The 26316-nt window shown below is 37.6% G+C and overlaps 1 protein-coding gene across 1 annotated transcript in view; it reads right to left on the reverse strand.

Moving 5' to 3' along the window:
* The window catches only part of LOC113433241 (calpain-8-like), a 50806-nt gene that overhangs the window by 16315 nt on the left and 8175 nt on the right, over nucleotides 1–26316 (reverse strand). Inside the window, exons 5-13 of the mRNA XM_026695694.2 lie at nucleotides 24459–24624; nucleotides 21228–21305; nucleotides 20006–20091; nucleotides 13097–13171; nucleotides 11602–11762; nucleotides 7933–8108; nucleotides 7425–7436; nucleotides 4343–4554; nucleotides 1286–1322 (exon numbers count right to left, since the gene is read on the reverse strand). Coding sequence (XP_026551479.2) covers nucleotides 1286–1322; nucleotides 4343–4554; nucleotides 7425–7436; nucleotides 7933–8108; nucleotides 11602–11762; nucleotides 13097–13171; nucleotides 20006–20091; nucleotides 21228–21305; nucleotides 24459–24624 — 1003 coding nt within the window. The remainder of the gene's footprint in view (nucleotides 1–1285; nucleotides 1323–4342; nucleotides 4555–7424; nucleotides 7437–7932; nucleotides 8109–11601; nucleotides 11763–13096; nucleotides 13172–20005; nucleotides 20092–21227; nucleotides 21306–24458; nucleotides 24625–26316) is intronic.

The following is a 26316-nucleotide window of genomic DNA, read 5'->3' on the forward strand; positions in this document are numbered from 1 at the left end:
GATGACATATTTTATATAGTACATGTTAGCATATACCTAGTTTTGTTAAAGTCTAGACTATCGAGCTGATATCTCTTCTATTTTCCATCCATCGGGGTACTTTGGTAAGGAGAAAAACAATTTTGACTGAGAAAAGTGAGTTATAATTCCAAAACGTATTTGTTGTGAAATCCCATAAAGCAAGGTATCTCAAAATTTGTGGTATCAATTTAATTTCTGTGAAAACTGACCTATATAAATATTGATGGCATCAGCCAAACAAGCATGCTATTTTTATCAGTGGCTTCCTAAAGTGGTGAACTTTACACTATTCCCTCTTCCTGGCTCTGAAGCAGGGGTGAGATTCTACCAGTTTGCACCTATTCACTAGAAGCAGTTTTTAACATTCTAAGCAGTTCAGAGAACCGATTGTTAGAAGAAATTACTGGCCTAATCCTGTAAGGAAGGCAGGAAGGAAACATTCTGGTGTTGCTTATAGAAACTGCCTCTCTGTTAACCCTTATTACATTCTTGGCAGGACTAGGCTTCCTGTCTCAGGAACTTCTCTGGAGTTTTTTTCCTCTCCTTTGCTGGTACTTTGCTTGTGTGGAGTGACCATTCAAAGTTACAATGGCACTGAAAAAAGTGACTTATGACCATTTTTCACACTTACAACTGTTGCAACATCCCCACCATCATGAGAAGCCAGGTGAGGAGATGTGTGCCTTGATGTGAGTGATATTGAGTTGGCCGCGCCCAGCGAATATCATGACCACCAAGCCACACCCACCAACTTAGCCATGCCCACAGAACCAGTTGTTTAAAAATTTGAATCCCACCCCTGCTCTGAAGCACCTCCACCCACACTGGACTCCCTCTTCCTTGTCAGCCCCATACATGCAGAGCCAGAGGTTCCTATATTCCCATGACTCAGATACCGCAGTGTCTACCCACCTGCCTTTCCTCACTTATGGACACCAAGAAATTTAAGGAGACTCCTCCTTAGATTTGTTCATCCCATCTACCTAGATGCAGCAGAAAGTTTTGAAAATAGCACTTGTTGTAATTTCTTTACCTTCAAGAAATGCAAGTGTGCAGATACCTCTCAGTCCATTAAAAACAAAACTAGGACAGATATGTTTTTATCCAGCCTTTTAATTTTTCAGTTTCCTTTCCTAATAAAGAGTTCTTAGATGTGTGGAACATATACACTATTTGGTAAACTTTCAGTTGGCCTGATAAACTGATTGCTTTTATATGGATTTCAAAGTAAATATGTTAATTTGAATCTGCTTAGTTTATTTACCTCATATGGATTAACAGTGGCAGTGTCCCCGATTTCTCTGTAATTAAAGAAAAAAATTGCAATTCTGGTGACATAGTTTCAAAAGGCAATAAATTAAATAAAAACAAGCTACACACTTGAAACATAATCCACAAATTTCAAAGTCAATTTAAAAGAATAGTAGAATGACATGGAAGAATGACTATTAAAATATTCCATCTGTGGCTCTGGATAGGATTCCCCAAGCAGAGTTGGTCTGTAATCTAGGGGTGCTCTTGGATTCACAGCTCTTGCTTGAAGAGTAGGTGACAGTTTTGGCTAAGAGGGACTATGTGCCATTTATCGCCTTTTCCTTGTTGGCATTGCTTACTGTATGCATGGCTTTTATATGGATAAAATTCCTATTTGTATTATTGCAGCATGTACTTCATAGGGCTGCTTTAGTTAGTTCAGAATGCAGTAGTTCAGGAAATTTGATTTGGCCCAGTGAAACTCTGTACTGACTGAGGACTGCACTAGTTGCCAGTTTGTTTCTTGGTTCAGTTCAAAGGGCTGCTGGTATTTTAAAGCCCTTCATTTCAGGACCTTGGCATCCATGGGACTGCCTTCTCCTAGAGATCTTTGCCATCAGTTGTGATCTCTAAGAGTGGACCCTTTCTGTACTGGCCCTCAGGGAATGTCATATACAAGCACCACACAGAAGGGTGTTTTTCACCATTGCCTCCTTTTCTGGAACATTATTCTCCTGATATCAGTCAACTTGGTTAGCCTTTCAGAAAGCATTTAAACTCTTTCGGTTCAATGGGCCTTTGAACAAGAATGCATTTGTTTCCTTTCCAGAAGGTGAATATTTATATTGATTGTGATTGCATCCCTGTGTCTAAAATCAGTATTTCTCAACCCAAGAAATTTAGCAAGTCCACATACCTTCATGTTGGTAAGGCTGAGAAACACTGGCCTAAACATTTGAAATTGTCGGTGTTTCCAGTTCTTAATCGATGCAATATGAGAGTCATATAACTAGCATCTAAATCTAGCTATGCAAACAAGCAAGCAAATAAGCTGAAGTCACCATTTAAAGGCATTCTAGTTCTGTTGTGCCAGCTTGACTGCTGCCTGACTTCAAAGCTGGATGAGAAAAAATAGAAACTGAAAACACTCCATCCCTTCCCAAAAGAAGGCAGCAAGATAAAGAAGACTGACAAAGATTCTTGCAACTTTCCCTTCTCCTGTATATATTTGCCTGAAGTGAAGTTTCTTCTCTGATGCACTTCATGAGGGTCTCAAGAAAAGGATTTTCTCAGTGATCACAACATAATTTGAGGTTAAGCCTTCTAAGCAAGAATTACCTCGCATTTCCTACAGGATTGTTTTAGTGATCTAACTCTCATTTTGTTTGCGATCTTAAAAAGTGAATTGTTAGCAATGTGTATATTTAATACAGAGTATTTGGTTTAAAGCCTCGATTGCATTTTTTAAAGCTACAATTGTTTTAATTGTATTTTTTGCTGTTGTATTTTGTTCGTTTTATTTTTGTGAGTCATCCTGAAAACTATAGATATAAATATTTTGAAAAAAATAAAAATAACAGCCATTGTCAAATTATATCATTCCTACTTAATACTAGTGTGCTCAACTGCCATTGTTTGCCTTTCTTGCTACCTATAATTTCCACCTAAATATAGACTTTTCATTCTACTCTAAAAAATAACTTTTCTCAAGCAATTTGACCATAGTCAGAAGGAAGAGTCTGAACAAATTCAGATAAAGGGAATTGTGGTATTTTTCTTAATTTTTAAATAAGCTTGGAAACTAAAACTATTATCTTAATTCAAAAGGAAGGGGGAAACAAGGTGCTCTTTAGAGCTCTCCACTCTCACTTTTCCTCTCCAATTCAATTTACATCTCTTTTCCTAGGGATCAGTGTGCCTTTGCTATTTCCTCTTCTGGTCCTCAGACTTTTTGTACTCACTCTCCTGTTGCCTTGTAATTCATTCTGCTTTTTTATCATTTCTCTATCCAAACTGTTCTAGCTGTGAAGACACATTACTCCATTTGTTATAGAAGAGATGGAAAAAGATAATGAAGACTGATAGAAAGGGATGCTTTAGCAACATTAAGTTCCTTGTAAATTACAGCCCACTGTAACTACATAGCCCCAAAGGCATTAAGAGTTGTTTTTCTCCGGCCGTATCATATTACTGACTACTAGAGCGTACAAAACATTTGCTAGACCAATACTTGAATATAGCTCATCGGAATGGAACCCAAATTATGTATGATATTAATACAGTTGAGAAAGTCCAGAAATATTTCACAAGAAGAGTTCTCCACTCCTCTACTCGTTGCAGAATACCTTATGCCACCAGACTTGAAATTCTAGACGTAGAAAACCTAGAACTACGCTACCTTTGGTCCAATCTAAGTATAGTACATAAAATCATATATTGTAATGTCCTACCTGTCAATGAATACTTCAGCTTCAACCATAACAATATAAGAGCACACAATAGGTACAAACTCAAGGTAAACTGCACCACTTGATTGCAGGAAATACAACTTTAGCAACAGAGTGGTCAATGTCTAGAATACTCTACTTGACTCTGTGGTTTCTTCCCCAAACCCCAAAAACTTTAACCTTAGACTGTCTAATATTGACCTCACCCCTTTCCTCAGAGGTCTGTAGGGGGCGTGCATAAGCGCACCAACGTGCCTACTGTCCCTGTCCTACTGTTTTTTTCCTTATATGTATCCATTTCATGTATTCATAACTATGTTTATACTTATAACTGTTATCTTATAATCACTTGATAAATAAATAAATAAATAAATAAATAAATTCCTTTAAGATTCATATATATTTATAGAATTGGGATCCTGTGGTCTTCTAGATAACTCACATGACAAACCCCACTATTCAGACTTCTGCCCATACTGGCTAGACTTCACAGGAATTAGAAATCAGTTATATCTGGAAGATCACAGATTAAGTATTCCCTTCCAAATATGCACATATTAAACAACTTCCATGCAAAATGGCATGACACTTTTTGGCATGTGGTGGTAGAAGATACATACTGAGCTTTAATCTGTTTCACAGAGAAGATCCTAAGGCAGAAGTGTCCATCTTGGAAAGGCTGAGAGGTGTATGGCACAATAAGATATTCTCCCTGTGGCAGGTGGAAGCGACTTGATGCTTCACGCAAGCAGACCTCCCGGTCAAAATAAACTACAGGTTTATTTGTTGAGAAGAACTCTCTGCTTAGATGAACATCAGCTTGATTTTCTAACTAAAGGCAACAGTAAGAGTGAAAACATTAATTGCACACAAGAATCAAAATAGAGAGCAGGACAAATATTCCTTTCAAGCAGATACATAAGTGATCATGCTAGGACTTCATTATATAACTTGTCCTACTTATATATACTAGGCAGGCATTTAGCTTCATCTTCCATATTTACCTTTCTGGACTTCTGGCATGATTGACTAAAGTTGAATATGACTGCAGGATGATAAAGTTATTGCCTTTTCCTTTTGGTTGGAAAACTGAATTCAACATGGATCTTAAATATAACTCTAATCAAATATAGTTAACATCATATAATACAAAACTCCCTGGAAAAAGTCTGGATGGTAGGAATACTAAACCTAGACCAGTAATGGCGAACCTATTTGTTGTGGTGTGCCAAAAGTGTGCGTGTGTGCAATAGCACATGTGTGTGCCATGACCCACAATGCAATACAGCCCACCCTCCTGCGCATGCAACCCCCCCCCACCCCCTTACCTGCACATATGCAAGCCTCCCAGCTGATTTTTGGCCCGTTTGAGGCTGTTTTCACCCTCCTGAGGTTTGAGGGAAGCCTCTGCAGCCTCAGGAGGCTGAAAAACAGGCCTGGAATACCAAAAGTGCCCGTTTTCAACCTCCGGAGGGCCTCTGGAGCTGGAAGAGGCCGTTTTTGCCCTCCCGGAGCCTGTTGAAACAGGCCTGTTTCAAACACGGAAACTGTTTCAGTATTTCCAGAAGGCCCATTTTTCGGCCTCCTGAGGGCAAAAATAGCCTCCCCTAAGCTCCAGAGGCCCTCCTGAGGCTGCAGAGGCTTCCCTCAAGCCTTGGGAGGGCAAAAACAGCCTCAAATGGGCTGAAAATCATCTGGGAGGCGTGTGCATGTGCAGTGAAGATAAGTTTGGCTGGGGCTCGCGTGCCCGCACAAATGGCTCTGCATGCTACCTGTGGCACGCGTGCCATAGGTTCACCATCACAGACCTAGACCATTGAAAGCTATATAAACACTGGAGTATTGATATGCTTTTTATCTCTGTCTGCATCCATCTAGCAACTATCTAGATTCTTATACTCTGGTAGTGCTAAGATGATATTTTCAAGATTTAGGCTACAAATAAAAACATATCTACATATCTGTCTACTTGGGATTTTGAGTGCTAATGTTCTTTCAGTTGACAGTGTTATTGGTTGGTATATGTGTTTTTCTCTCAGGCTTTTGGTTTTTATATCCTAGTTCTGTACATCTATTATCTTGTGCTGTCCCAGCCAGTCTATGGGAGTTGGATAGTTACGTAGGAATTGTGAGTTGTCCCCTTAAGGGAATGCATCATGCGAAACGTAGTTGAAGGTATCCTGGGAAATGTAGTTCATGTCATGTGGCTACATCTGCAATCCTGGTTGGTCACTAAATTGACCCTCGAGGGGTCGAGGGAGGTTTCGTCCATTCTTGCCTGCACTACATGGACTGATAACAGCTTTCTTTCTATCGCTACGTGATGGGTTAAGGAAAATAACCATTTTTAACCTGCAATGCTGATATACAAAGGATTGGTCATTATAGAAGAGCTTCGTCACAAATGTGAGTTATGAAGATACCTGATGTACCAATAAATGTACTTTGTTATGGGTGTTTTGTAGAATTATCTATCTGCATCTGCATAGCCACAAATCCATCTCTGTGTATGAGACAGAGCAGAAAATGTCTTGCATACCATCCTGGGCTCATTTTAAAAAAGAAAGTGATTATTATTATTATAATTGGTAATAACAATACCAAAATCAAATATATATTTTGGTATTTGGCTGTGTTGTTTTGGCCAGCAGTAATAGCATATAGTTGGCCTCATAATAGTCTGCAATGTTTGTTTCCACACCATTTTTCTTTACCATTATCCAATCATTTTCTTCTTACAGAATGATGAATGGGAACAAACTGTAAATTTACAGAAAATGTGAGATGATTTGCTGACTGCAGAAATACTTTCTCTTGTGAAAATGTCAAAACACCCATTTTCAAAACTGATTTTTCTGACACACTTTCCCTTAACTTAAATGTTCATCCAATCACTGATCTTATGGATTATGAGTTTTTGTGTAACTCATAATATAAGTCTATTCCAAAAATATGGATGAGTTATAAAACAAAATAGCTTCCTCACAAAGACATTAAAGTAAAGAAAACAATGTTTAAAAATTACTATATAAGCTTGTTTTCTAAGGAACAACTCATAAAGGCAGCCAAGCAAACCAGGTGAAACTTGTTTAAAAACAAGGTACTTTCTATTATCTACTGTTAGGATATCTATTAATTATTAGGGTCACATACTTTACCTCATTTGATAAATTAGATCACTTGGGTCAATTACTTGAGAGTAAGGTACTTTGGTGCCCCTTCTCCTTGCAGATATACTGTATTGCATTAGGCATTTAAATTAGAGATAACATTCAATGCTAGTTTATGCATTACACTTTTTTGCCATTATCATATTACAGAATATGCCCACCATGATTTTGTGACATGTTTCAGTATACAGAGCTAGTGCATAATTAGTATAAAGCAAAGTTTTGACTTTTGATTCAAGAGTATATCAGTTTCTCCTCCACTTAGTCAAAAACAAATATGCTTAAGAGAGAAAGGTTAGTAAAATAGATGCCAGCCTAAGTTTATGTTGTACTTTCTGTACTCTCGGAATATGTGCCTGAACAGCTTTACAAACCATATTTCATATTTTTCCAAGAAATATGAATTGTCCTCATATATCACTCAGTCAATTGTCAGTCTAGAAGCATCAAGATTTAAGAAGATGATTAAAATATTCAGTTCTGGCAAGAAGTAGCCATTTTTCATGATTCAGATTTCCAAATGTAGCGTTACCTCTTTGGGCATCTACAAGACATAAAAGTAATCAGTTGAAAGATAGCAGCATTGTCCCTATCACAAATAGCCAGACAATAAAATACAACAAGCCACCCTATACAATACAACATTAATCTGCTGTTCTCCTGATGTGTTGGATTTCAGTTTCTATAATCCCTCAAAGCATAACCACGGACTATCAGAACTGAAAATCAATATGTTTGGGGGACCACAATTTGGAATACCTGAGAAGCTGAATATTGTACTTCCTTTCCCCCACAAATCTATTTTTTAAAAAATTCTATCTTAAATGACAGGAGTGAGACACACCAAGTAAAAAGTGTGTTTGGTGGGAAAAGGATATATCTTTCTTTGTGAAAATGAGCAAGAATGCCCTAGTCTAGACACCAGCAGTCTAGACCTAGCACCATTGCCATCCCAAACCACCCTATCAATATTTGGCCAGAATCCTGTATAGTATTGTTTTTGGGGGCAAAAGTACCCATATCCTAGGAAGTAAAACAACCTGATAAATGCAGTAGCCAATCTTGAGCCAATCTTCCCCCTTCATCTTCTGTCGTCTGCGATTTTTCTGCATCAAACCTACTATCATCGTGCAACAAGGCTCACATGCATTTGCTTCCTGATCATCATCTGGCTCCTCCAATTTGATTTTAAACTGGGGGTTGGTCCAATATGTTGCTACAAAGTCCAAAATATAAATACAGATAAAATTGTCATATTTGGTAAACCAAAAGAAAGATTTTTTTCTTGTGCTGGCCTACCAATGCTCACTCTTGCTAGAACTGCAGGAATAGCTTTTAGGTGTGAACCTAATTGTGATTTCCAGCTTGGCTGTACCATTATATTTATACAGTTAATGTTTCTTTCTCCCATCTCTGCCACCTCTGCTATAGCATATGCTCTGCTATATATTTATTGCAATAAGCAAAATGCAATTGAACTACTGAGAGATATTTCCTAAGGGAGCAATAAGCAGCTGAGAACAGCTATGGTTATTAACCTCAGACAGTTATTTATCCACAAAAGACTATTATTGGCATACTCTGTGGGGTCTAATGCTCAGATGTGGCTAGAAAATATTTATAATCTCTCTCTCTCTGCTCATATGTTGTTATGGCTCCACTTTACATACAAAAGTACAACATGATTTATCAGGGATCTGGAAAAGAATATTGTTATCATTTGATACCCAGATATTGGCAAAATGCCCAGCAATGTAAGAGATGACATGTACTGTATATGCAGAAAGGACTTCTGCAGGGTGATAGAGCTCCAATGGTCACTGTGTGCATTACACATTTGTTTATTTCATGAGATCAGATTGAGGATTAGCCTACCTAGAGACTAAAGTCTGAAAGCACTGTTACCTTAGTACCAATCATGTCTCCAGAAACAATGCTGCCGTTTTTGCACCTTTTTTCCCCTTTGATAGAGGTAGTGATGGTGATTTTAAGTAAAATGGGTACATCTGTCCTATCAGCGTGATTTTGAACAAATTACCTTGTCTGTGTTTGCCCACTTCTGTCCAAGATTATAAGGAACTTGACAGAGTTGGATGAAATATAGAGAACTAGATTTGTAAATAAAGGTTCTGCTTAGATATCGGTTTGTCCCAAGTTATGCCTGAAATCTCACATGATTCTATCAGAGTCTTTATGAAATTCATTTGTAAAGCATCAAAAGAGCTTTCATTTTATTTATTAAACTTCTATGCCACCCATTTCACCAAGGCAAAATGTTGGCAGTATCGATGAAATTTTAGAGAAAATTTAGGGAGGCATCTCTGCATGTAGCCTTTCCTCAAGTACCCCTCAGCCACATCCCAATGGAAATGAAATGCCTGGTCACCCATGGGCACTGATGCCTTCTTTGCTGGATTCAATTTTAAAAAAATCATCTAAGACTTGGCTGGATGGTAGAAGGTTGAAGGTTAAGGCAAAACATCCGATCCCCTAATTTGTTGCCCAGAAACTAGGCCCTGTGGGGCTCAATGGCACATTTGGTCAATAATGCAGTGAGAAAATTACTTTGGGCTTTGCTGGTGTATCTAAGTGACTACCGGTATATACAACCATGGCTTAATAAATTAATTCAGTTACCTGGATTTGCACAACAAATCCATAATCATACCTAGCTGCTTCACATAACCAACTATAAATTAGATAACTCCATGTTAGCCCAATACATTATGCAAACACAGCCAATGTGGGATTCAAATTTTTTTACGGCTGGTTCTGTGAGTGTGGCTTAGTAGGAAGGATACTGTAAAATCTCTAGTCAGAGGTAGTATCTGTCGGTTCTCCGAACCACTCAAAATTTCCACTACCAGTTCTCCAGAACTGCTCAGAACTGCTAATACCACCTCTGCAATGTATGCAAAACCTTTATTATCTGTAGATGGAAACATCACTATTAAAATTATAGACATTTTTTCTACCGTTGACTTCTTTTTTCCAAGTGCCATGGTATCATTTTCATGCATTTAATAGTTTATTAATTCTAGCAAATATTCAACTATCCGAGGTTGAAGGATTTGATCATTATACCTTGATGAAAGCCATAAAGCTTTCTAAAACTATTTATTTATAGTAGCAGACTTAATCAAGAATTGGCTCTTTAAAACTGACATCACATTTTTATAATCCATTTTGAAATCATTTTAAATGTTTAATTAACACACCATGTTGCTATTCGTTTTAATTATATATTTGAGCTAGAATTCCAAACAGCAAATGATTTAGAGATTAATTTAGCATTAGATAAATAAAAATGAAACTGTTTTGCTAGATGGTTGAAATATACAGCTATGATGTTACATGTTATGGATTGGTAATTTTTTACTGCAATTATAATTATATAAAAAACTGAATGGAGCATAGAAATAAAACATAAACACTTTGCTAGATGAGAACAAATATGCTAAGCAATAAAAATAGCACACATGAACAGTATGGAGATTCCTAAAAGCTAGGATGTATAAAATCCCTGAGTAACCAGCAGTAATACACAATACATATAAATTGTGAATCTTTTATATTACCTAATCACAGCCAAAATTTAGGTCACAATTTGAGCTCTCAGTAGTTATTGTATATCATTGTGCATTGCCATACCTCCCCAAAGAGTTTTCTTATCAATGATAGATACAAAGGCTGCATGAACCATGAGCACAGGCTGGTTTCTTTTTATTTTGATTTGTCAATTGCTTACAAGATAATAGGTATAAGTAGATACATAGTTATGAATACATGAAATGGTTACATATAAGAAAACTAAAAGAAACAATAGGACAGGGACGGTAGGCATGTTGGTGCGCTTATGCACGCCCCCTACAGACTTCTTAGGAAAGGGGTGAGGTCAATAGTAGTCAGTCTAAGGTTAAAGTTTTTGGGGTTTGGGGAAGAAACCACAGAGTCAGGTAAAGTATTCCAGACATTGACCACTCTGTTGCTGAAGTTGTATTTCCTGCAATCAAGTTTCTTCAAGCCAAAAGAGGCAGACATATAAAGCACTGGGAATTCATTCTAAAGATTCAGGCAGTAGGATTCAGTACCTTATTCCCTGTGTCACCAGATGTGCTTCCAACTTTAAGGAATTACTGGTTTAACCTTTGCATGCTCCTCCTTTATTTTCATAATGACCAGAGAACATTGTGCAGCTCATCAGCTAAGCCAAATCCAGTAAATTTCAGAGATGTTAGCGACTCTTACTTGCTTAGCAACAACTCACACTCTCCCCCTTGCTTGCTGGACTCAAAAATAAAATAGGGTCATCAGTCTATTTGTAATCATATTTCTTGCCAACATCAGCAATCAGCCTCTTCCACTTTGGATGTCAAACTGTCTGCTCTTAACTGGACCATAAAGAATTATAACTTGGCCAAAATATAAAGCTGGGCCAAAAAAACAATGAATTCCCCCTGGAATAAAAACAACTTGCATTCATTTCAGGAAAGCAGTAACTCTGGAATAGCTATTTATGGATGGGGATTTTCCAAGGCAAAAGCAAAGAATTAGGTTTCCTTGAAACCAATGTTCTTATCTCTTGTACTATGGTAAAACCATTAAAGCAAAACCTCATTCATTGATTTAAATTACCACAACGGCTTCCCTAGGGAGATCACAACACAATCTGCATTGATTTCTGCAGTGCAAAATTGGTTATTGTATACCTGGATAATCTGGGGAGCCACCAGCTGTAGAACCACTTTGCCAGGTTCCATGGAATAGTTTCATGTTCCACTTATGAGCTTGATTGCAGATCAGAGGATCTGGAGACAAGTTGCAGATCTCAAGATCTGTAAATTGCTTTTTAAAATCTGAGAAGGACATCCTGCCACCAGAAAAGAAGAATGTACTGTGACTTTAAAATTGTGGCCCTCAGCTGGCGATTTATACACCAAATTGGGATTCAGAAGTAATCTAGAATAGATCAGTGGTTCACAAATTTTCTGGCTTTGCAGACTGGCAGCGGAGGTAGCAGGGAAGTGTGGAGAGGGAATAGTTCTGTGCAAGTACCAGTTCCAAATGGGCCACAGCCTGGTACACAGGAAAGTCACTGAAATTTTAAGTTTTAATAAACTTACTCTAAATAATAAATATAATAACATATGCATTTTTCCTAAGACAAATGGACTTTCCTTTCTGTTGTAGTGAGTCTTATGTTACTTAATACAGTAATTGATGGGATTTAAGATATGAAAGTTAAGGATTGCTGATCTAGAATATTACTATTCAGACAATTCTTATGACTATACAGAAACAGCAGACAGCAGCGAAATAAAGGTCTGAAACTTGTAGGCATCATGCTTAGCACATGGATTCCCAATTATCCCTCTTCATAAATCTGGTCATTTGGCTGTCCTTAGCATCAATATCATCTTCTTCCCATTCCTCACAACTGGAATCTGCTTCCTAGATGATTTTTCAGACTCCAAATTGTTGGGCATCTCTGAGCATGGATTGTTCAAATCCACCTTTCTCTTTATAGTATTGCTAAAGAGCACATGAACTAACTACTCACCACAATGAAGCAGTAATAAAGAAGTATAACCGAATGGAGCTGAAATGGTGAACAAGAAGGACCCCAGCGGATATTACCCCGACTCGTAGGCCTGCAGAATTTGTGGCCGGCTCTGGTGAAAGCAGCCTGCCAGCTATGAAAAGCAACTGGCATAGAAACTCTCATTGCTCTGCTGCCTGTCAAAACTTGGAAACGCCAATAATTTAATGTGTACTACTCATTGCTGGATGTTTCATTTTAAAGTTGTTCACAACCAAGCATAAGGGGAGAGCACCCATTTTTGTCTTGATAGTGATAAATGAATGAGTGCCTTAATTTTTTTCCATGCTCCACTACTAGGACAGATATTATTAGTTTTCTCTTGGAGTCATTGTATATTTTCTCCTGAAGCTAATAAAAGCCATTACATGGAGTATGACTTTAATCAGCAATGTAGCATGGCAGAAAAGAATGGTATCTTCTTCTCAATGTAGGCTTGGTAACTATCAGGCCTCCCCATGTTTATTACTTTAATGGCAATTTTAAAATGGAAGATGCAACCGCAGATGGTATATTTAACTCCACTTTAGTTCCATGTCTTCTCATCACTACATAGATTTTAAAGCACATTCATCTATCGACTGCTAAAAACAGATATTTCTCACCAAAATTCTCCATCAATTGCTTGCCTATGCAGAGTATTCCTTTGCTTAAGATCAATATACTTCCATTCCAGAGCACTGTAATGAAACAAGGAGAGCACATAGTAAGATATGAATCAGGGATGTGTATTAGTGTTTTAAAGCACATCCTCAAAAATAGTATCTTCTTAACAGAGATTAGTTCTGACAGGCAGAAAATCAACTTAGCAACATGGGATATACAAAAAAGGTATTTCGAGTATTGCATTTTTCCAGATATGTTCAAGTGGCCCAGAAACACTCATGAAAGAAGCATATGTGATCAGATATTTAGTTAAAAGCACAGATGAATGATGCTATTTAATTCTGTGTGATATCCTCATGAATCAGAGATCAATCACACAACTGGTATATTGCAGAATGGCCTTTCCTTTTAATTTTGCGCATCTGATGTTGCTGGCTGATATGAGAATCAACAAACCATGTTTGGTTATTGTAGACACCTAAAATAATTAATCACTATTTTGTTGTTCCTAGGGTTGTATATCAGATTAAAAAGATAAACATATTTAGATTTCAGATTTTTCTTTTCAGAAAATGTACAGTTTTCTTCTTGCAAATGCTTTGAAGGGAGACCAAGAATCCATGATTGGAAGCAGCCATTATGAGTTGACACATTTAGGATATCAAGTGAAATCTTCTGTGCGATGCCTGAGCCTCATCTAAAGCATGACTTTATTATTTTTTGTTGCCTTTTTTGGAATTCATATTTTATCTGAATCCTTTTTTTAAAAAAATATGGTAATCAAAACTGACTACATTTATTGAAGTGGGATTAATCTGCAGAATAGAGTAGAACTTTTAATTCTCATGATTTAAAAACTGTTCTTCAATTAAGGCTACTTTAAATTACTTTTGTCTTTTTGGCAGCTTCACGTTACTGATTCATATTTAGCATACACACAATTATGAACTTAATTACAACTTTTTCAGATGTATCATTGCTAAGACTAATCTTATGCTTCAAACAGAGAGTTGGGGGAGATCTTTTCATTACTTTTGTAAAACACTCTTCCAAATGGTTCATAAAATCCTCCTGACTATTTTTCCCACTTCCAGCTTCAATGGAGAACTTATTCTTTCAGTCTTTCTGAAGCACTATTCACTTACTATAAGAATGCTTTTATTCCTTGTCAGTTGTCTTCCAATAATAAGGTGATAACTAAGGCTTCCACCCAGGGGTGGGATATGACAGGGTTAACTGGCAGTTCGGGATTTACAAGCTTCCCTGCACACTGGGAGCCGCGCACCTGTAAATCGTCACCAGCAGGCTGCATGCATAGACGCAGCCTTTGAAACAGCCTCTTTTCCTACTTTTTTTAACTGCAGCTGTGCCTCGTTCAGCAGCTGAAGTTGAAAAATCAGGAAAAAAAGATCAGGTAAGAGGTGGGCAAAAACATCAGCAGACATAGAACTGGTTCTATGACTGCTGCTCTTCAGAGCTACCGCTTCTACAGAGGTGGACAGAACTGGTAGAAACCCACCCCTGCTTCCACCTTAGTTTTAAGTTATTAAAGTTTATTTCCTAGAGTTTCCTTCTAGAGCTACATAGCTCTGCTTGTCACCATGAGAATGAACAGTTGTCACAATGATGGAAACATTTAGGATTACATTTCCCAATCCTTTCTCTAAAAAATGTATTTCATGAAATCTGATTGACATATATCCACTTCTCTTCCCTGCAGGACAGAAATATCAATCACACTACATTTTCTTTTCATTTCTTCAAGACTTCGACTTCTGGATGTCCTGCCCAACAAGATCTACTCTAGACTTTGCCAAAAAGAATTAAAACCTTATTTCACCAGGACCTAAAAGCCAGAGCCTTTTACTTTCAGTGTTATAGAATACCTTCTAAATCTTTTTCCTCTGACAGTTGACCAGAAACTAGTCGTCTTTTTTGATACATGTAACTAATCTAACATTCTAGGTGTTTAATTTTTCTCCTAGCAACCTTGTCAGTTTGCACTTCCTGGAAACACAGGCTTATCTTTGGGCAGGAAAACAAATAGAACAATTCTATGTACATTGCAGGTCACCAATACACAGAGATTTTCTTTTATTTCTGTGGATGCTGTTTCTTCATTGCCAGTTACTAGTCCTTCTTTCCTCTTATTTCAAGAGTAAGCAATGTGGTATCCATGGGTACCAATGTATTCGTAAAAACTCGGTAGGTACCCCATCTGAAATTTATAAACTAATTTTCTTTAAGAAACAGTCAATAAAAATCTACTGCAAAACAGAGCACCTGTCTCTGGAATCATATCTATTGACAAGATTGCTTTGGGTACACTTGTTGTGCTAAAGAGAATCTGGGCAAAATGCAGGATGCTAGTTCATCTTTGGGTAAATAAACATTTTGTAATTTGGCCAGGCTTAAAGGGACAAGCATTTTGTGGAAGAAAAATTGTAAGTGTACCTATCATATACCACAAAATTCAAATAGTACTGTATACAAAGGGCTACTCAAGTCTAAATAATAAGGTTTGGTTACTGGTCATTTTCTAACCCTCACTGTTCATTTATAACAGAATAATAGAGTTGGAAGGGACTTTGGAGGTCTTCTAGTCCAATTCCTTGATCAAGCAGGAGACCCTGGCCTATACCATTTCAGAGAAATGGCTGCCTAATCTCTTCTTAAAAACCTCCAGTGATGGAGCACCTACAACTTCTGGAGATAAGCTATTCCACCAATTAATTATTCTCATCTCAAAATATTTCTCCTTAGTTTTGGGTTGGATCTCTCTTTGATAGGTTTCCAGACATTACTTCTTGTCCTGCCCTTTCACATCATTTGGAGAATAGGTCCAACCCCTCTTCTCTGTGATAGCCCCTCAAATATTGGAAGACTGCTTTCATGTCACCCCTGATCTTTCTCCTCATTAGATTAGACATATCCAGTTTCCACAACTGATCATTGTGTTTTAGCCTCGGTGCTCTTTCTACAGCATGGATATTAAACTCCTGATGGCATGTTGTCGTCACGTGACATGTCGTGACTTTTTTCCCCTTTGCTAAACTGGGGGTGGGCGTGGCCAGCACATGACGCATCTGGCCCACGGGCCGCAAGTTTGACACCCCTGTATCTAGAATCTCAACATCTTTTTTTTTATAAGGAAAAACATCTAATTTTATGAGGAAAGTTCCCACTTTAAATTGGGGTAATAATAAACTTCTACTTTTCCATTTGTCCATTCCCTATGATCCCTTCTGGGGAACCACATATCTTAATATACCTACTAAATCTTTGTATACAAGTTCTATTTATTTAGCAGGATGCAATCACCCAATCACATACAGTGAGAAATCCATCAATCAGATTTGGAGAAACCAATCCAACAGCTTATTTTATCCCATAGAGCTGATTGCATAGATAGCCAACTCACATAGCTCTGAAACTCAATCTCCACATGCTTGTTTGTTTATTCATTTATTTTTTTAGCTGCCTCAATCACTGAAAAAAACCTTGGGCACTGTATAAGAAAATCAGGATTAAAAACAGAAGTATAATAATACAAGAAAATATACTGCTTGGGAAAACAACAGTGCCCTAAAAATAGTCACCAACCAGGAGTACCCATCATTCTGTCTCAGATTATTTTATGTATAGTCAATTCTTTAGTTAATGAGCAAGAAGTATTTCTCTGGCCTGTAAGCCAGTCTTTATACAGTGAGCCAACTCTGCTGCATTTAAGGTGTGGTAAGCCTTAAAATTGCATACTTGACTGATTTTCTCAAAACAAAAAAGCTTTAGATTAAAAACTTTTTTTAAAATAAAGTTTTATTTGGGTTTTCACACATACAAAATACAAGTAAAACATCTTTTTTGAAAATAGCATGGTGCCGGGTTGAACTTCTTTATACAGACACAAAACTCAATTTCATGCTCCTTTTTGTGCTCTATTCCATATCTTATACTATTCTACATTTTCTACATAGTTTTTCCCCTCTTTTAATTTTCTCAATTTTATTTTGATTATCTCATCTCAATTCAAATCATTATATTTATACTTTTGTCTGTTCTGTTTCAATTTCATATTATCTTTTCTCATTAAACAAATTTTCTCCTGTAGTTACTAATTGGAGTATGACACCTTTATATCTTTTAATTACATCCATTCAACTCTTATTTAAACTTCAATACATACCTTAAGGTTATGACCTTCAATATAATACATAATACATAACTTCCAATCGAATTCTGCTTGGTACATTCTTATAATACACACTATATTCTTAAAAAAAAAGATTATAAATATATGTAATTATAAACCCTCATTCCATTCCAATTCAGTTCTATTATTAATAATCATTAAAATCTTAATATCTTTAACACTTCTTTTCAATTAAATATCATACTTCCTTAAAGACACATATAATCTCCATAATTAATTTTTCCCTTCTCTTCACATGTTTTGTAAATCATTAAATATTCATTTTGTTACACTTATTTATTGACAAGCATTCCACTGAATTACGATAGCTATTTTACCAAACATTTTAATCATACATTGTTTCATATTTTCTAAAATTATTTCTGTTTCTAATATAACAATACTATCTTATGTACCTTTGCAGAATCCCTTTTTCCATTACATTTTCACCCATTATCTCTAAATAGGCCCTTTCTCTATATTTTGTTTCTGTCCTTTATAACTTCTTTTCCTTTCTTTCTTCCCTCTCATCTTCTCCCTTTTTACCCCCTTGTCTCTCTACTTCTAATTCTCTCTTCTGCATTTCCCTCTTCTGTTGCTTTCTGATTTTATACTGATTTTTCACTCTATTTTTTTTAGTTGTTTTTCCCAATCTTAAACTTTCCATTCTCTTTCCCCCCTTTCCTTTCCCCCCCCACCTAGGATTACTTGTTCATTAAAGATGGCTTCTTCTTTGTCCCAATCTTCTTGTTCTGCAGGCATTTCTTGTTGTTTCTCATAATTCCAAATCTCCATTTCTAAAAACTGAAATACGAAGGCAAAAGAACCTCTTCCTTCTTGTGCATCTTCTTTGTAATTTTTAAGTTCCATTTTCAGTTCTTCTAAAAGTGGAGCCATTTTCAACAGTTTTAAACAACCACCCGATTGATTTTAGTCATTCAAATACAATAACCAAAAATCCAGAAATCAAGTTATCCAAATAGTCCTGAGTTATTTCTTCTTATTTCTTTTTCGACTTTCTCTTCCTGGGGTTTTTGTTGCGATATTTCAGTTAGAATGTATCTTTTGGAAGTCTTGTAGAGATTTTGCTGTAAGTTCTTTTTAATTCCAGGCAGTCTCCTCCCTTCCAGATCCTGCCCTTTTATTCTTTTTCTCTCCTTTCCTGTTTTCAAAAGCTTTTGATTATCCAGAAATCTTTATTATCCCTTTGACTTTTTATTTTCAGCATTAAATGCCTATTAATGTCAAAGTGGATTTTTTTCTAATTTCTTGTTTAAGTCTCTTAGCTGTCAGTATAGGAAGAACAGAAAAAAAACCCAAATCCTTTCCCTTTTCTCTCTCCTTCGCAGCTTAGAAATCTTCTTAGGGAACAATGTTATTGTTTTTTTTAATAGTTTCAATTCCAGGGTACCTTATTTGTTGCTTTTGCTGTTTGACCTGGTCAACCAAAACTTTCTCTTTTTATCTTCCTCTTGCACATTCTTTTCTGGTCGAGTCCTTCTTTGTGGTAGCCATTTCTGACCACCGCTACAACCGCCTTTGGGAAAGGGAGTAATGGCCAGCTGGGGAGGAGAGATGCGGCTCTCCTCAACCCTGCAGGCAGTCTCTCCCCCTCTTTACCACCTCTACGGGGTGGCTTAGCCCCAAAACCAGCCAGCTCGGGGTGCTCCAGCAGTGAGTATGGATCGAAGCCTCGCAGAGATGAGGTTTCAGTCTGTCGCCGAAGAAGCTCAAACCAGAAGTCATCTAGATTAACAACTTTTGTCAAAGCAGCTATATGAAAGAAAGGGTTAAACTCTCCCTCTCTGCCTGATGCAATTCTAGTAATTATCCTGGCAGCTGCTAATTTGATTTTTTTACAAGCATATTAAATGCAAATATATCCTTAATGTCATGTCTAATTTGGCTGTGTGTTTATTTCAGCTTGGGAAGAATCTTCTTAAAAAGATTTGTTTTATCATCTGTCTCTGCTTTTAGCAATGAATTTCTTGCTATTACCAGATATAGTTAAGAGATGCCTGGTGTAAGTTAATAAAAAGTCCTGCTCACTTACTAATACTACATTTTCTTTATTGGATGTCATTTGATTGACTGTTCAAATATAATTTTTGAGGAGTTATACAAAAAGGCCAGAAGGAATACCAGATAAATAATACATTTCTTTTGTCTTCACTTTCAGTACAATGTTCCACAAAATTACATGAATATCTTCCCTACAGGGAAATCCATAGGTTTGTTTATCTTTGTACCTGACAGCTGAGTAGCCCAATGACTGAGCTGACATCATGATTTGTTGAATAACTGATAACTGTTGCATTCACATAACACTCTATTTCTTAAAACATGGTCTACAATTTCCAAGTATTTCCAAATCAATTTCTTGATTTCCAATCAAAGAACCCACATGATGTTAGTACAGTGTGGAACCCTAGTTGACATGGAACTGAAGTATAGAAACATAAATTTAAATCCTTTCTTGGTCAATGCACATTTTATATTTCTATTTAATCTCTAGCACAAGCCAGCTGTAAGATTCATATGGTATCCCAAATATGTTTTGTTGAAGACACTCAACAACTAATGAGAAGTCTATTTATAGTAATAATAATAAATATATGATGGTATAATATTTTATACAGAATCACAAGCATTAATAAAGAAAATGATGTTACAGTGGTGATCCAGAACAAAAGGGAGAAAAACAGTAATAGGAATGTACTTATCACTCCAGGCTCCTGTCCATTCACATTCACCCCATGGATTTCTGATCCTGATTAATTCCTCCAGCCAACGACGATAAGTAACCTATTAAACCCCACAAATATAGTCATTGTATTGAATTATTCTACACATTGCCTGTTTCCCCCCCCCCCGCCTTCAATTATACTGCACTGATTGTTTTTCATTAAGAATAAAAACAATTCTGGACTTCTGGAACCCAAGAAAGTGGAGAAGATCTCTGTAGCTTGAATTCTTGCCACTTGTTGATAGTACTCCCTCCTGGCTCTTTTAGACATGTGAGGCCAGACCTGAGAGACAATTAATGTTTTCCTAAGGAATAGCATTTGCCATCTGCCTTGAACAAGGTGGTAAAGTACCCTCTCCTGAAGAAGTTTTCCTTCAATCTGGCCATACCTGATAATTCCCCAAATTTATCTCGACAACTAGCACCTTGAATTGCACCCAGAAGATAACTGCTATTCCCTTAAAACTCTAAAACACAGTCCCAAGATATGTCAAGCAGTGCTTTCCTATAGTTGAATCTTATCTTAACATCTAGAGAGCAAGTGGGAAACCACCTCTTGAAGAGAATGCAGGGCATTGACTAGATCAGCAGTTCTCTATCATTTTTGGCACCAGAGAGCAGTTTTGTGGAAGACAATTTTTCCATGGACCAGGGGAGGGATGATTTCAGGATGCAGGCAGAAGTTGAGTAAGCGACACTTCATCTGCATTTATCAGGTATTGGATTCTCATAAGTAGTGCACAACCTAGATGTTTCACATGTGCAGTTTATAGTAGGGTTCATGCCCCTATGAGAATCTAATGCTTGAGGACCTGAGGTGGAGCTGAGGTGGTCATTGCCAGCATTGGGGAACAGCTGCAAATACAGAGGAAATTTCACTCACTCGTCTACTGTAAATTGTCCAGCAGTGCAGCCCATTTCTTCACTATACTAGTCTGTGATTTGGGAGTTGGGGATCCCTGGACTAGATGATATTGTATATTCTCTGTGATAACCCCACTCTGGAAAAACTCCTTCCCTGAACTCAACCCCAACTTTCCCTGTAAGGAAAAATTATATCATTCCAGGATTTGTGCCTTGTTAATTGCCACCCAGAATCTTTCAGGATAGGAGCAGGCTAAAAATAAATATAAATAAATGTTTTACTGAGCTTTAATTTGGTTGCAAATTAGGTTTTGAAAATTTGTATCTTTACCTCTTCTGCTCCAGTAACAGAATAAGCATGGCGTGAGAACAGCTGCTTACTTGTTTTTTGTACTTTTTCACTGGTATTCTAGGAAGAAATTAAAATTATTGTCATATTAAAATTATTGTCAAAACATTTCTAGTTTCAGTGCACACTGTTTGAAAGTCTTAAAAATCATAAAGTTGGAGAATCATCTAGCCCAACTTCCTTCTTAGAATTAGAAATCGCAAGCTTAAGCATCCCATAAATATTTGAAGCTCTCCAATGTATGAAAGCCTCTTTATTTCCATGAAGTGACTTTAATAACAAGATGTTCCTACTATTAAGATGTTTCTTAATAAAATTGAATTGTAAAATTCCATTAGATCTAATCTTATCATCTCGATGTAATATAAGGACTGAAGCTGGTGAGGCAGAAACCATCATATCTCAAGACAGACAGGACCCACAAGTAAAGATGGAACAGATATCCCAATCTCAACACTGGAAAGAGAAACAGCGAAATTTCCTTGAATTGTTAGGGTTTAGAGACTCCAGATTTATTATCTTTTCTGTGAAGTTGGGCAGACAACTAAGAGCAAGAGTTGGTCACCTTTTATACAATAGATCCTTAGCAGTGGTGGAATTCAAAAATTTTTACTCTCGGTTCTGTGGGCATGGCTTGGTGGGCGTGGTGTGGGTTGGTGGGCATGGCTTGGTGGGCATGCCAGGGGAAGGATACTATAAAATCTCCATTCCCTCCCCACTCCAGGGGAAGGATGCTGTAAAATCCCCATTCCCTCCTCACTCCTGGGTGACAGTTTCTGCAAAATCCCTATTCCCTCCCCACACCACTAACCTGCTTTCCAGCTCCCTTCTCCTGTGCAGGGCAACAAAAGAAGACCCAGCCAATCAGCTGGGACTTGGGAGGCAGAGAATAGATGGAGGCGGGGCCAGTCAGAGGTGGTATTTGCTAGTTTTCTGAATTACTCAAAATTTCTGCTACCGGTTCTCCAGAACTGGCCAGAACCCACTGAATACCACCTCTGGTCCTTAGTTATTTGAGAAGTGTCATTAGGTTCTGACACCTATCAGCAGAAGTCCCAGAAGTCCAGATTGTATTCATTTGGACAGGAATGTTTGTTAGGTGAAGATCTTGAACTTTTCCTGACTTGAGTGAACTGCCTCCACTTCAGCTTATTATCACAATACAAAGTCCACCACCGAGCTCTGAGAGACTCATGTTGTTGGTGGCTCTTTGCAGGGAAAAGCAGAAGCAGAAGGAGAAGCAGAAGTTGATGCAGGCTGCAGATTGTGTCAGGGCTTTTGCACCTGGGTATCAGGCAGGTCCAGGATGGGCCAGTATGAAATCCTCCTTGCAAAGCAAGCTTGTCAGCCTGAATCCACAGCCAGCAGCAGCCTAGACTGCTGAAGCAGGGCAGGCTCGCCAGGAGCCTAAAGGCTAGGGAGCCAGCAGCGGAGGTAGCCAAGGGGAGAAGAAGCAAACCAAAGACAATAACATAGGTCAGTTGAGATCAGAGGCCAGGGACGTGACAGAGGTGTAATATAGTGTCTATGCTATAGGGGCAGCCAAAAGGGCAAAGATAGAGTGAGATGGGTGGATGAGGGAAGTTGAAATGGAGATAGTTCCTGCAGGACAGAAGAATGAGACCATGGGACACTGCAATTGTTGTAAATGTGGGCCGGTCATTAAGTTTCCAAATTTTGATCACTTGACTATGGGAACACTGTGATGACTGCAACATTGAGGACCTTTCATAAATCCATTTTTTTTCAATGCCATCATAACTTTGAATGATCACTGAATAGATGTAAACCAAAGGGATGTATTTCCTTAAACTAAACTGATAGTCAATAGGACATATCTAAAAGGTAGCACAACAACTTTTACACTGATTGAAGAGGAAAAACATGTGGATTTGGAAAGCGTTCCGTTTCACAAGGGTAAAAATCCATGAATTGCCTGGGTGATTGTAAAAGGTGGATTTGCTGTTTCACTGCAATTTTGCTGGTGGTTGTACTTATGTTTTTGTTATTCTAAATGTAAACAGTTTCATAATATTAACAGAATATGTTGATTCAAGCAATCCATCAGCTAGATTCTTCAGCTAAGAGCTGCTCAAAACTCTAACATCATCGCAAGGAGTTGAACTCTCTTCCTGTATTGATAAAAGGGGGGATTCTTCCCTGCCTTCCATGTTGCTGTATCATTCAAACTATCATTCAAAATAGAATTCCATCACACACTGATTTTTCAGAGCAGGACTAAAATAAATAGTAACAGAGGTAACATCTTATTTTTTTTTCATACAGGCACATATACAATTACACATAGCTAGCAATTTCTTATAAAAGAAAGCATTTCCAAAAGCAGCAATTTATACCAGAAAACATCAGGGGAAATGCAGTTTGTATTGAAACTCCTACGCATGCATCTATTTCCCCAGGTTTTCAAAGTTATGTTTGTGAAAATAAACTTGTCAGATTTAAAATATCTGCATTAGGTCACACACTCAGTAAATGACTCCCACAAGCTGACAACGTCTTCTGAATTGTCTGCAAATAGTGAGTAAACAAAGGACAGCAATGCCAGACTAAAGTAAATAGCTACTGAGGACTCAATCTTAATCAAAATAGCAAATTTCTTGATCTGTGGAAGTACATGTTGCTTCCTCTTACAAAGAACAAGTGTATTCCTTATTGAGGGCAATAGAAGAATAGGATGACAGAGAATGAGGTGGCTGGATGGAGTCACTGAAGCAGTAGGAGTGAGCTTAAATGGACTCCAGAAAAGGGTAGAGGACAGGAAGGCCTGGAGGAACGTTGTTCATGGGGTTGCGATGGGTCAGACACGACTTCACAACTAACAACAACAATAATTCCTATTAATCTGATCCAAAGTTAACTGAAGTCCATACAAACTCTCTAATCTATCTGACATAAATACTTGCTAAATTAATGTTTCATCTAATTGCAACTATCAGCAGCCTGCAGCACTGTGGAGAAAGTAGCACAACACATCATATTTTGTCAATGGCCTCACTAATTACAATGGTGAAATTGGTGGAACAACAACACATAAGTCATGTTTTCTGCACTGCTTTAACCAAGTAAGATACTGGACATCAAATCAACTTATCCATTACATTCTCAAGATCAAGCTGTAGTGGACTGCATAAGCTGTCTTAATAAGAACGCAAACAAGGACATTAAAATAGAAAAGAAAAGTAACCATCTTACAATGAAGCAGCCCAACAATGAACCAGCTTGCAAAGCTTTTTGGATTATTTGATACAGTTTAGGGGGAGCTGAACTATGATTGTACGATTCACAGATCCCACCAGTACAATCTTCAAAAGCTTCTGTCAAGGTTCCATCAATCAAAGCCTCATAAGAACCATTCAATCTACATTGAAGAAATAAGAAAAAAATGATTTAAAAAACAGTTTATTTTTTTGCAAGCAAGCAACAAAATAAATTGAACAATTGTATGACCAATTAAATCTTTTTAGTAAAACAAATGATTTAATGTTTTTCCAAAAATTACTGTTTTCCAAACAGTAGTAAACTCAGACAATGGCTGATAAGTAGAATTACATAATAATTTATGATCCATTCCTTATTGAGAACTCCTGTCCAATATGCCCCAATATTCAAGTGAGTGTTATCAGATTATAGTGTAATGATATGTGTGTGCATGATATATATATATATATATATATATATATATATATATATATATATACACACACACACACACACACACACACGTATCATATATTATATATATTATAATTATATTCATTTAATATTTTGATAGATTACTGAGTATAACTATCAGAGAGAAAGAAAAAGGTTGTACAAACAGAACACACATTTTTACTATTTCTGCTATGTAACCAGGGGTGGGATTCAACCAGTGTTACTACCAGTTTGGCGACTGTGCACGCATGTTTTGCGCGTGCTTCACATGCATGACACGCCTGATGCACTGAAGCATGCATGTAAAAAAAATATCAGCTGTGCCATCCGGACAGCTGAAAAGCACTGCAGGCAGGTGCGCAGCATTTGAAAACCCTCTTTTTTCCTGCTTTTTCAACCTCACCTGTGCCATGCAAAGCAGCTGAGGTTGAAAAAGCAGGAAATAAAGGACAGGTAAGAGCCTGGGCAGGTGGATGGGCCAAACAGCAACAAACACAGAACCAATTCTGTGTCTGCTGCTCTTCAGACCTACCAGTTCTATAGAACCGGGCAGAACCGGTAGCATCCCACCCCTGTATGTAACCATTCTCTTATCTAACCTCCTAAAAATTTTCTCAAAGCTTCTGTTGATTTGTCCTCTGGAAGGATGTTAACATTCACATCAACATACCTTCATTTAGTGCAGCTCAGAATGTCATGGTTTTATGCCAACAGGGCTACATAAATTCTTATCTCACCTCACATGAGTACAAACTAGTAAATCAGGATGGAAGTTATCTGTGAGTATGAATGCTTCTAACAAACAAAATTTTCAATCCTGAACTGAGGAATAAGTTGGAGTCTGTAGCCTAAAGGGCTGCTTTAAACTGCATGGTTCTATAATTATATGAATCTACTGGAATCTAAAAGAAATCAGATTAAAAAGTATCTTTCTGGATTGTGTATGTGTGTGTGCGTGTGTGTGGGTGTATGTGTATATGTGTATGCAGGTCTTGGCATGTTCAGGTCTTTTCCCATGTAAGATTGAGAGCATCTTGGCAACGCTTCGATGAGGTCCCACTTGCCATCTTCAGGCTGGTGCTTTCGGCTTCGTGCTTGTGCAAGCAAAGCATGATAGGAGCTGCCGTCTCCCTATATATACTGGTGGGGTGGTTGGCTGTGTTGTCATTTCTTGATTGGTTGATGGAGTTGATGTTTGCAGATTGGCTGGCTTTTTCATAAGAACATGTGTGGCTGAGGTATTGGCTGTGGGTCTGTCAGCCTCCTGTGTTGTAACGACCTGAGTAATGGGCTGTGTGATGACCTTCTGAGTTCTATTGTTTTGACATCCTGGGTCTTGTGCTGTAATCTCCTGGGTCATAATGACCTGGGTCATGGGCTGTGTGATGACCTTGAG

Source organism: Pseudonaja textilis, chromosome 1 (genome assembly GCF_049901715.1).
Source record: "Pseudonaja textilis isolate UNSWEBS1 chromosome 1, rPseTex1.2, whole genome shotgun sequence".
NCBI classification, from domain to species: domain Eukaryota; kingdom Metazoa; phylum Chordata; class Lepidosauria; order Squamata; family Elapidae; genus Pseudonaja; species Pseudonaja textilis.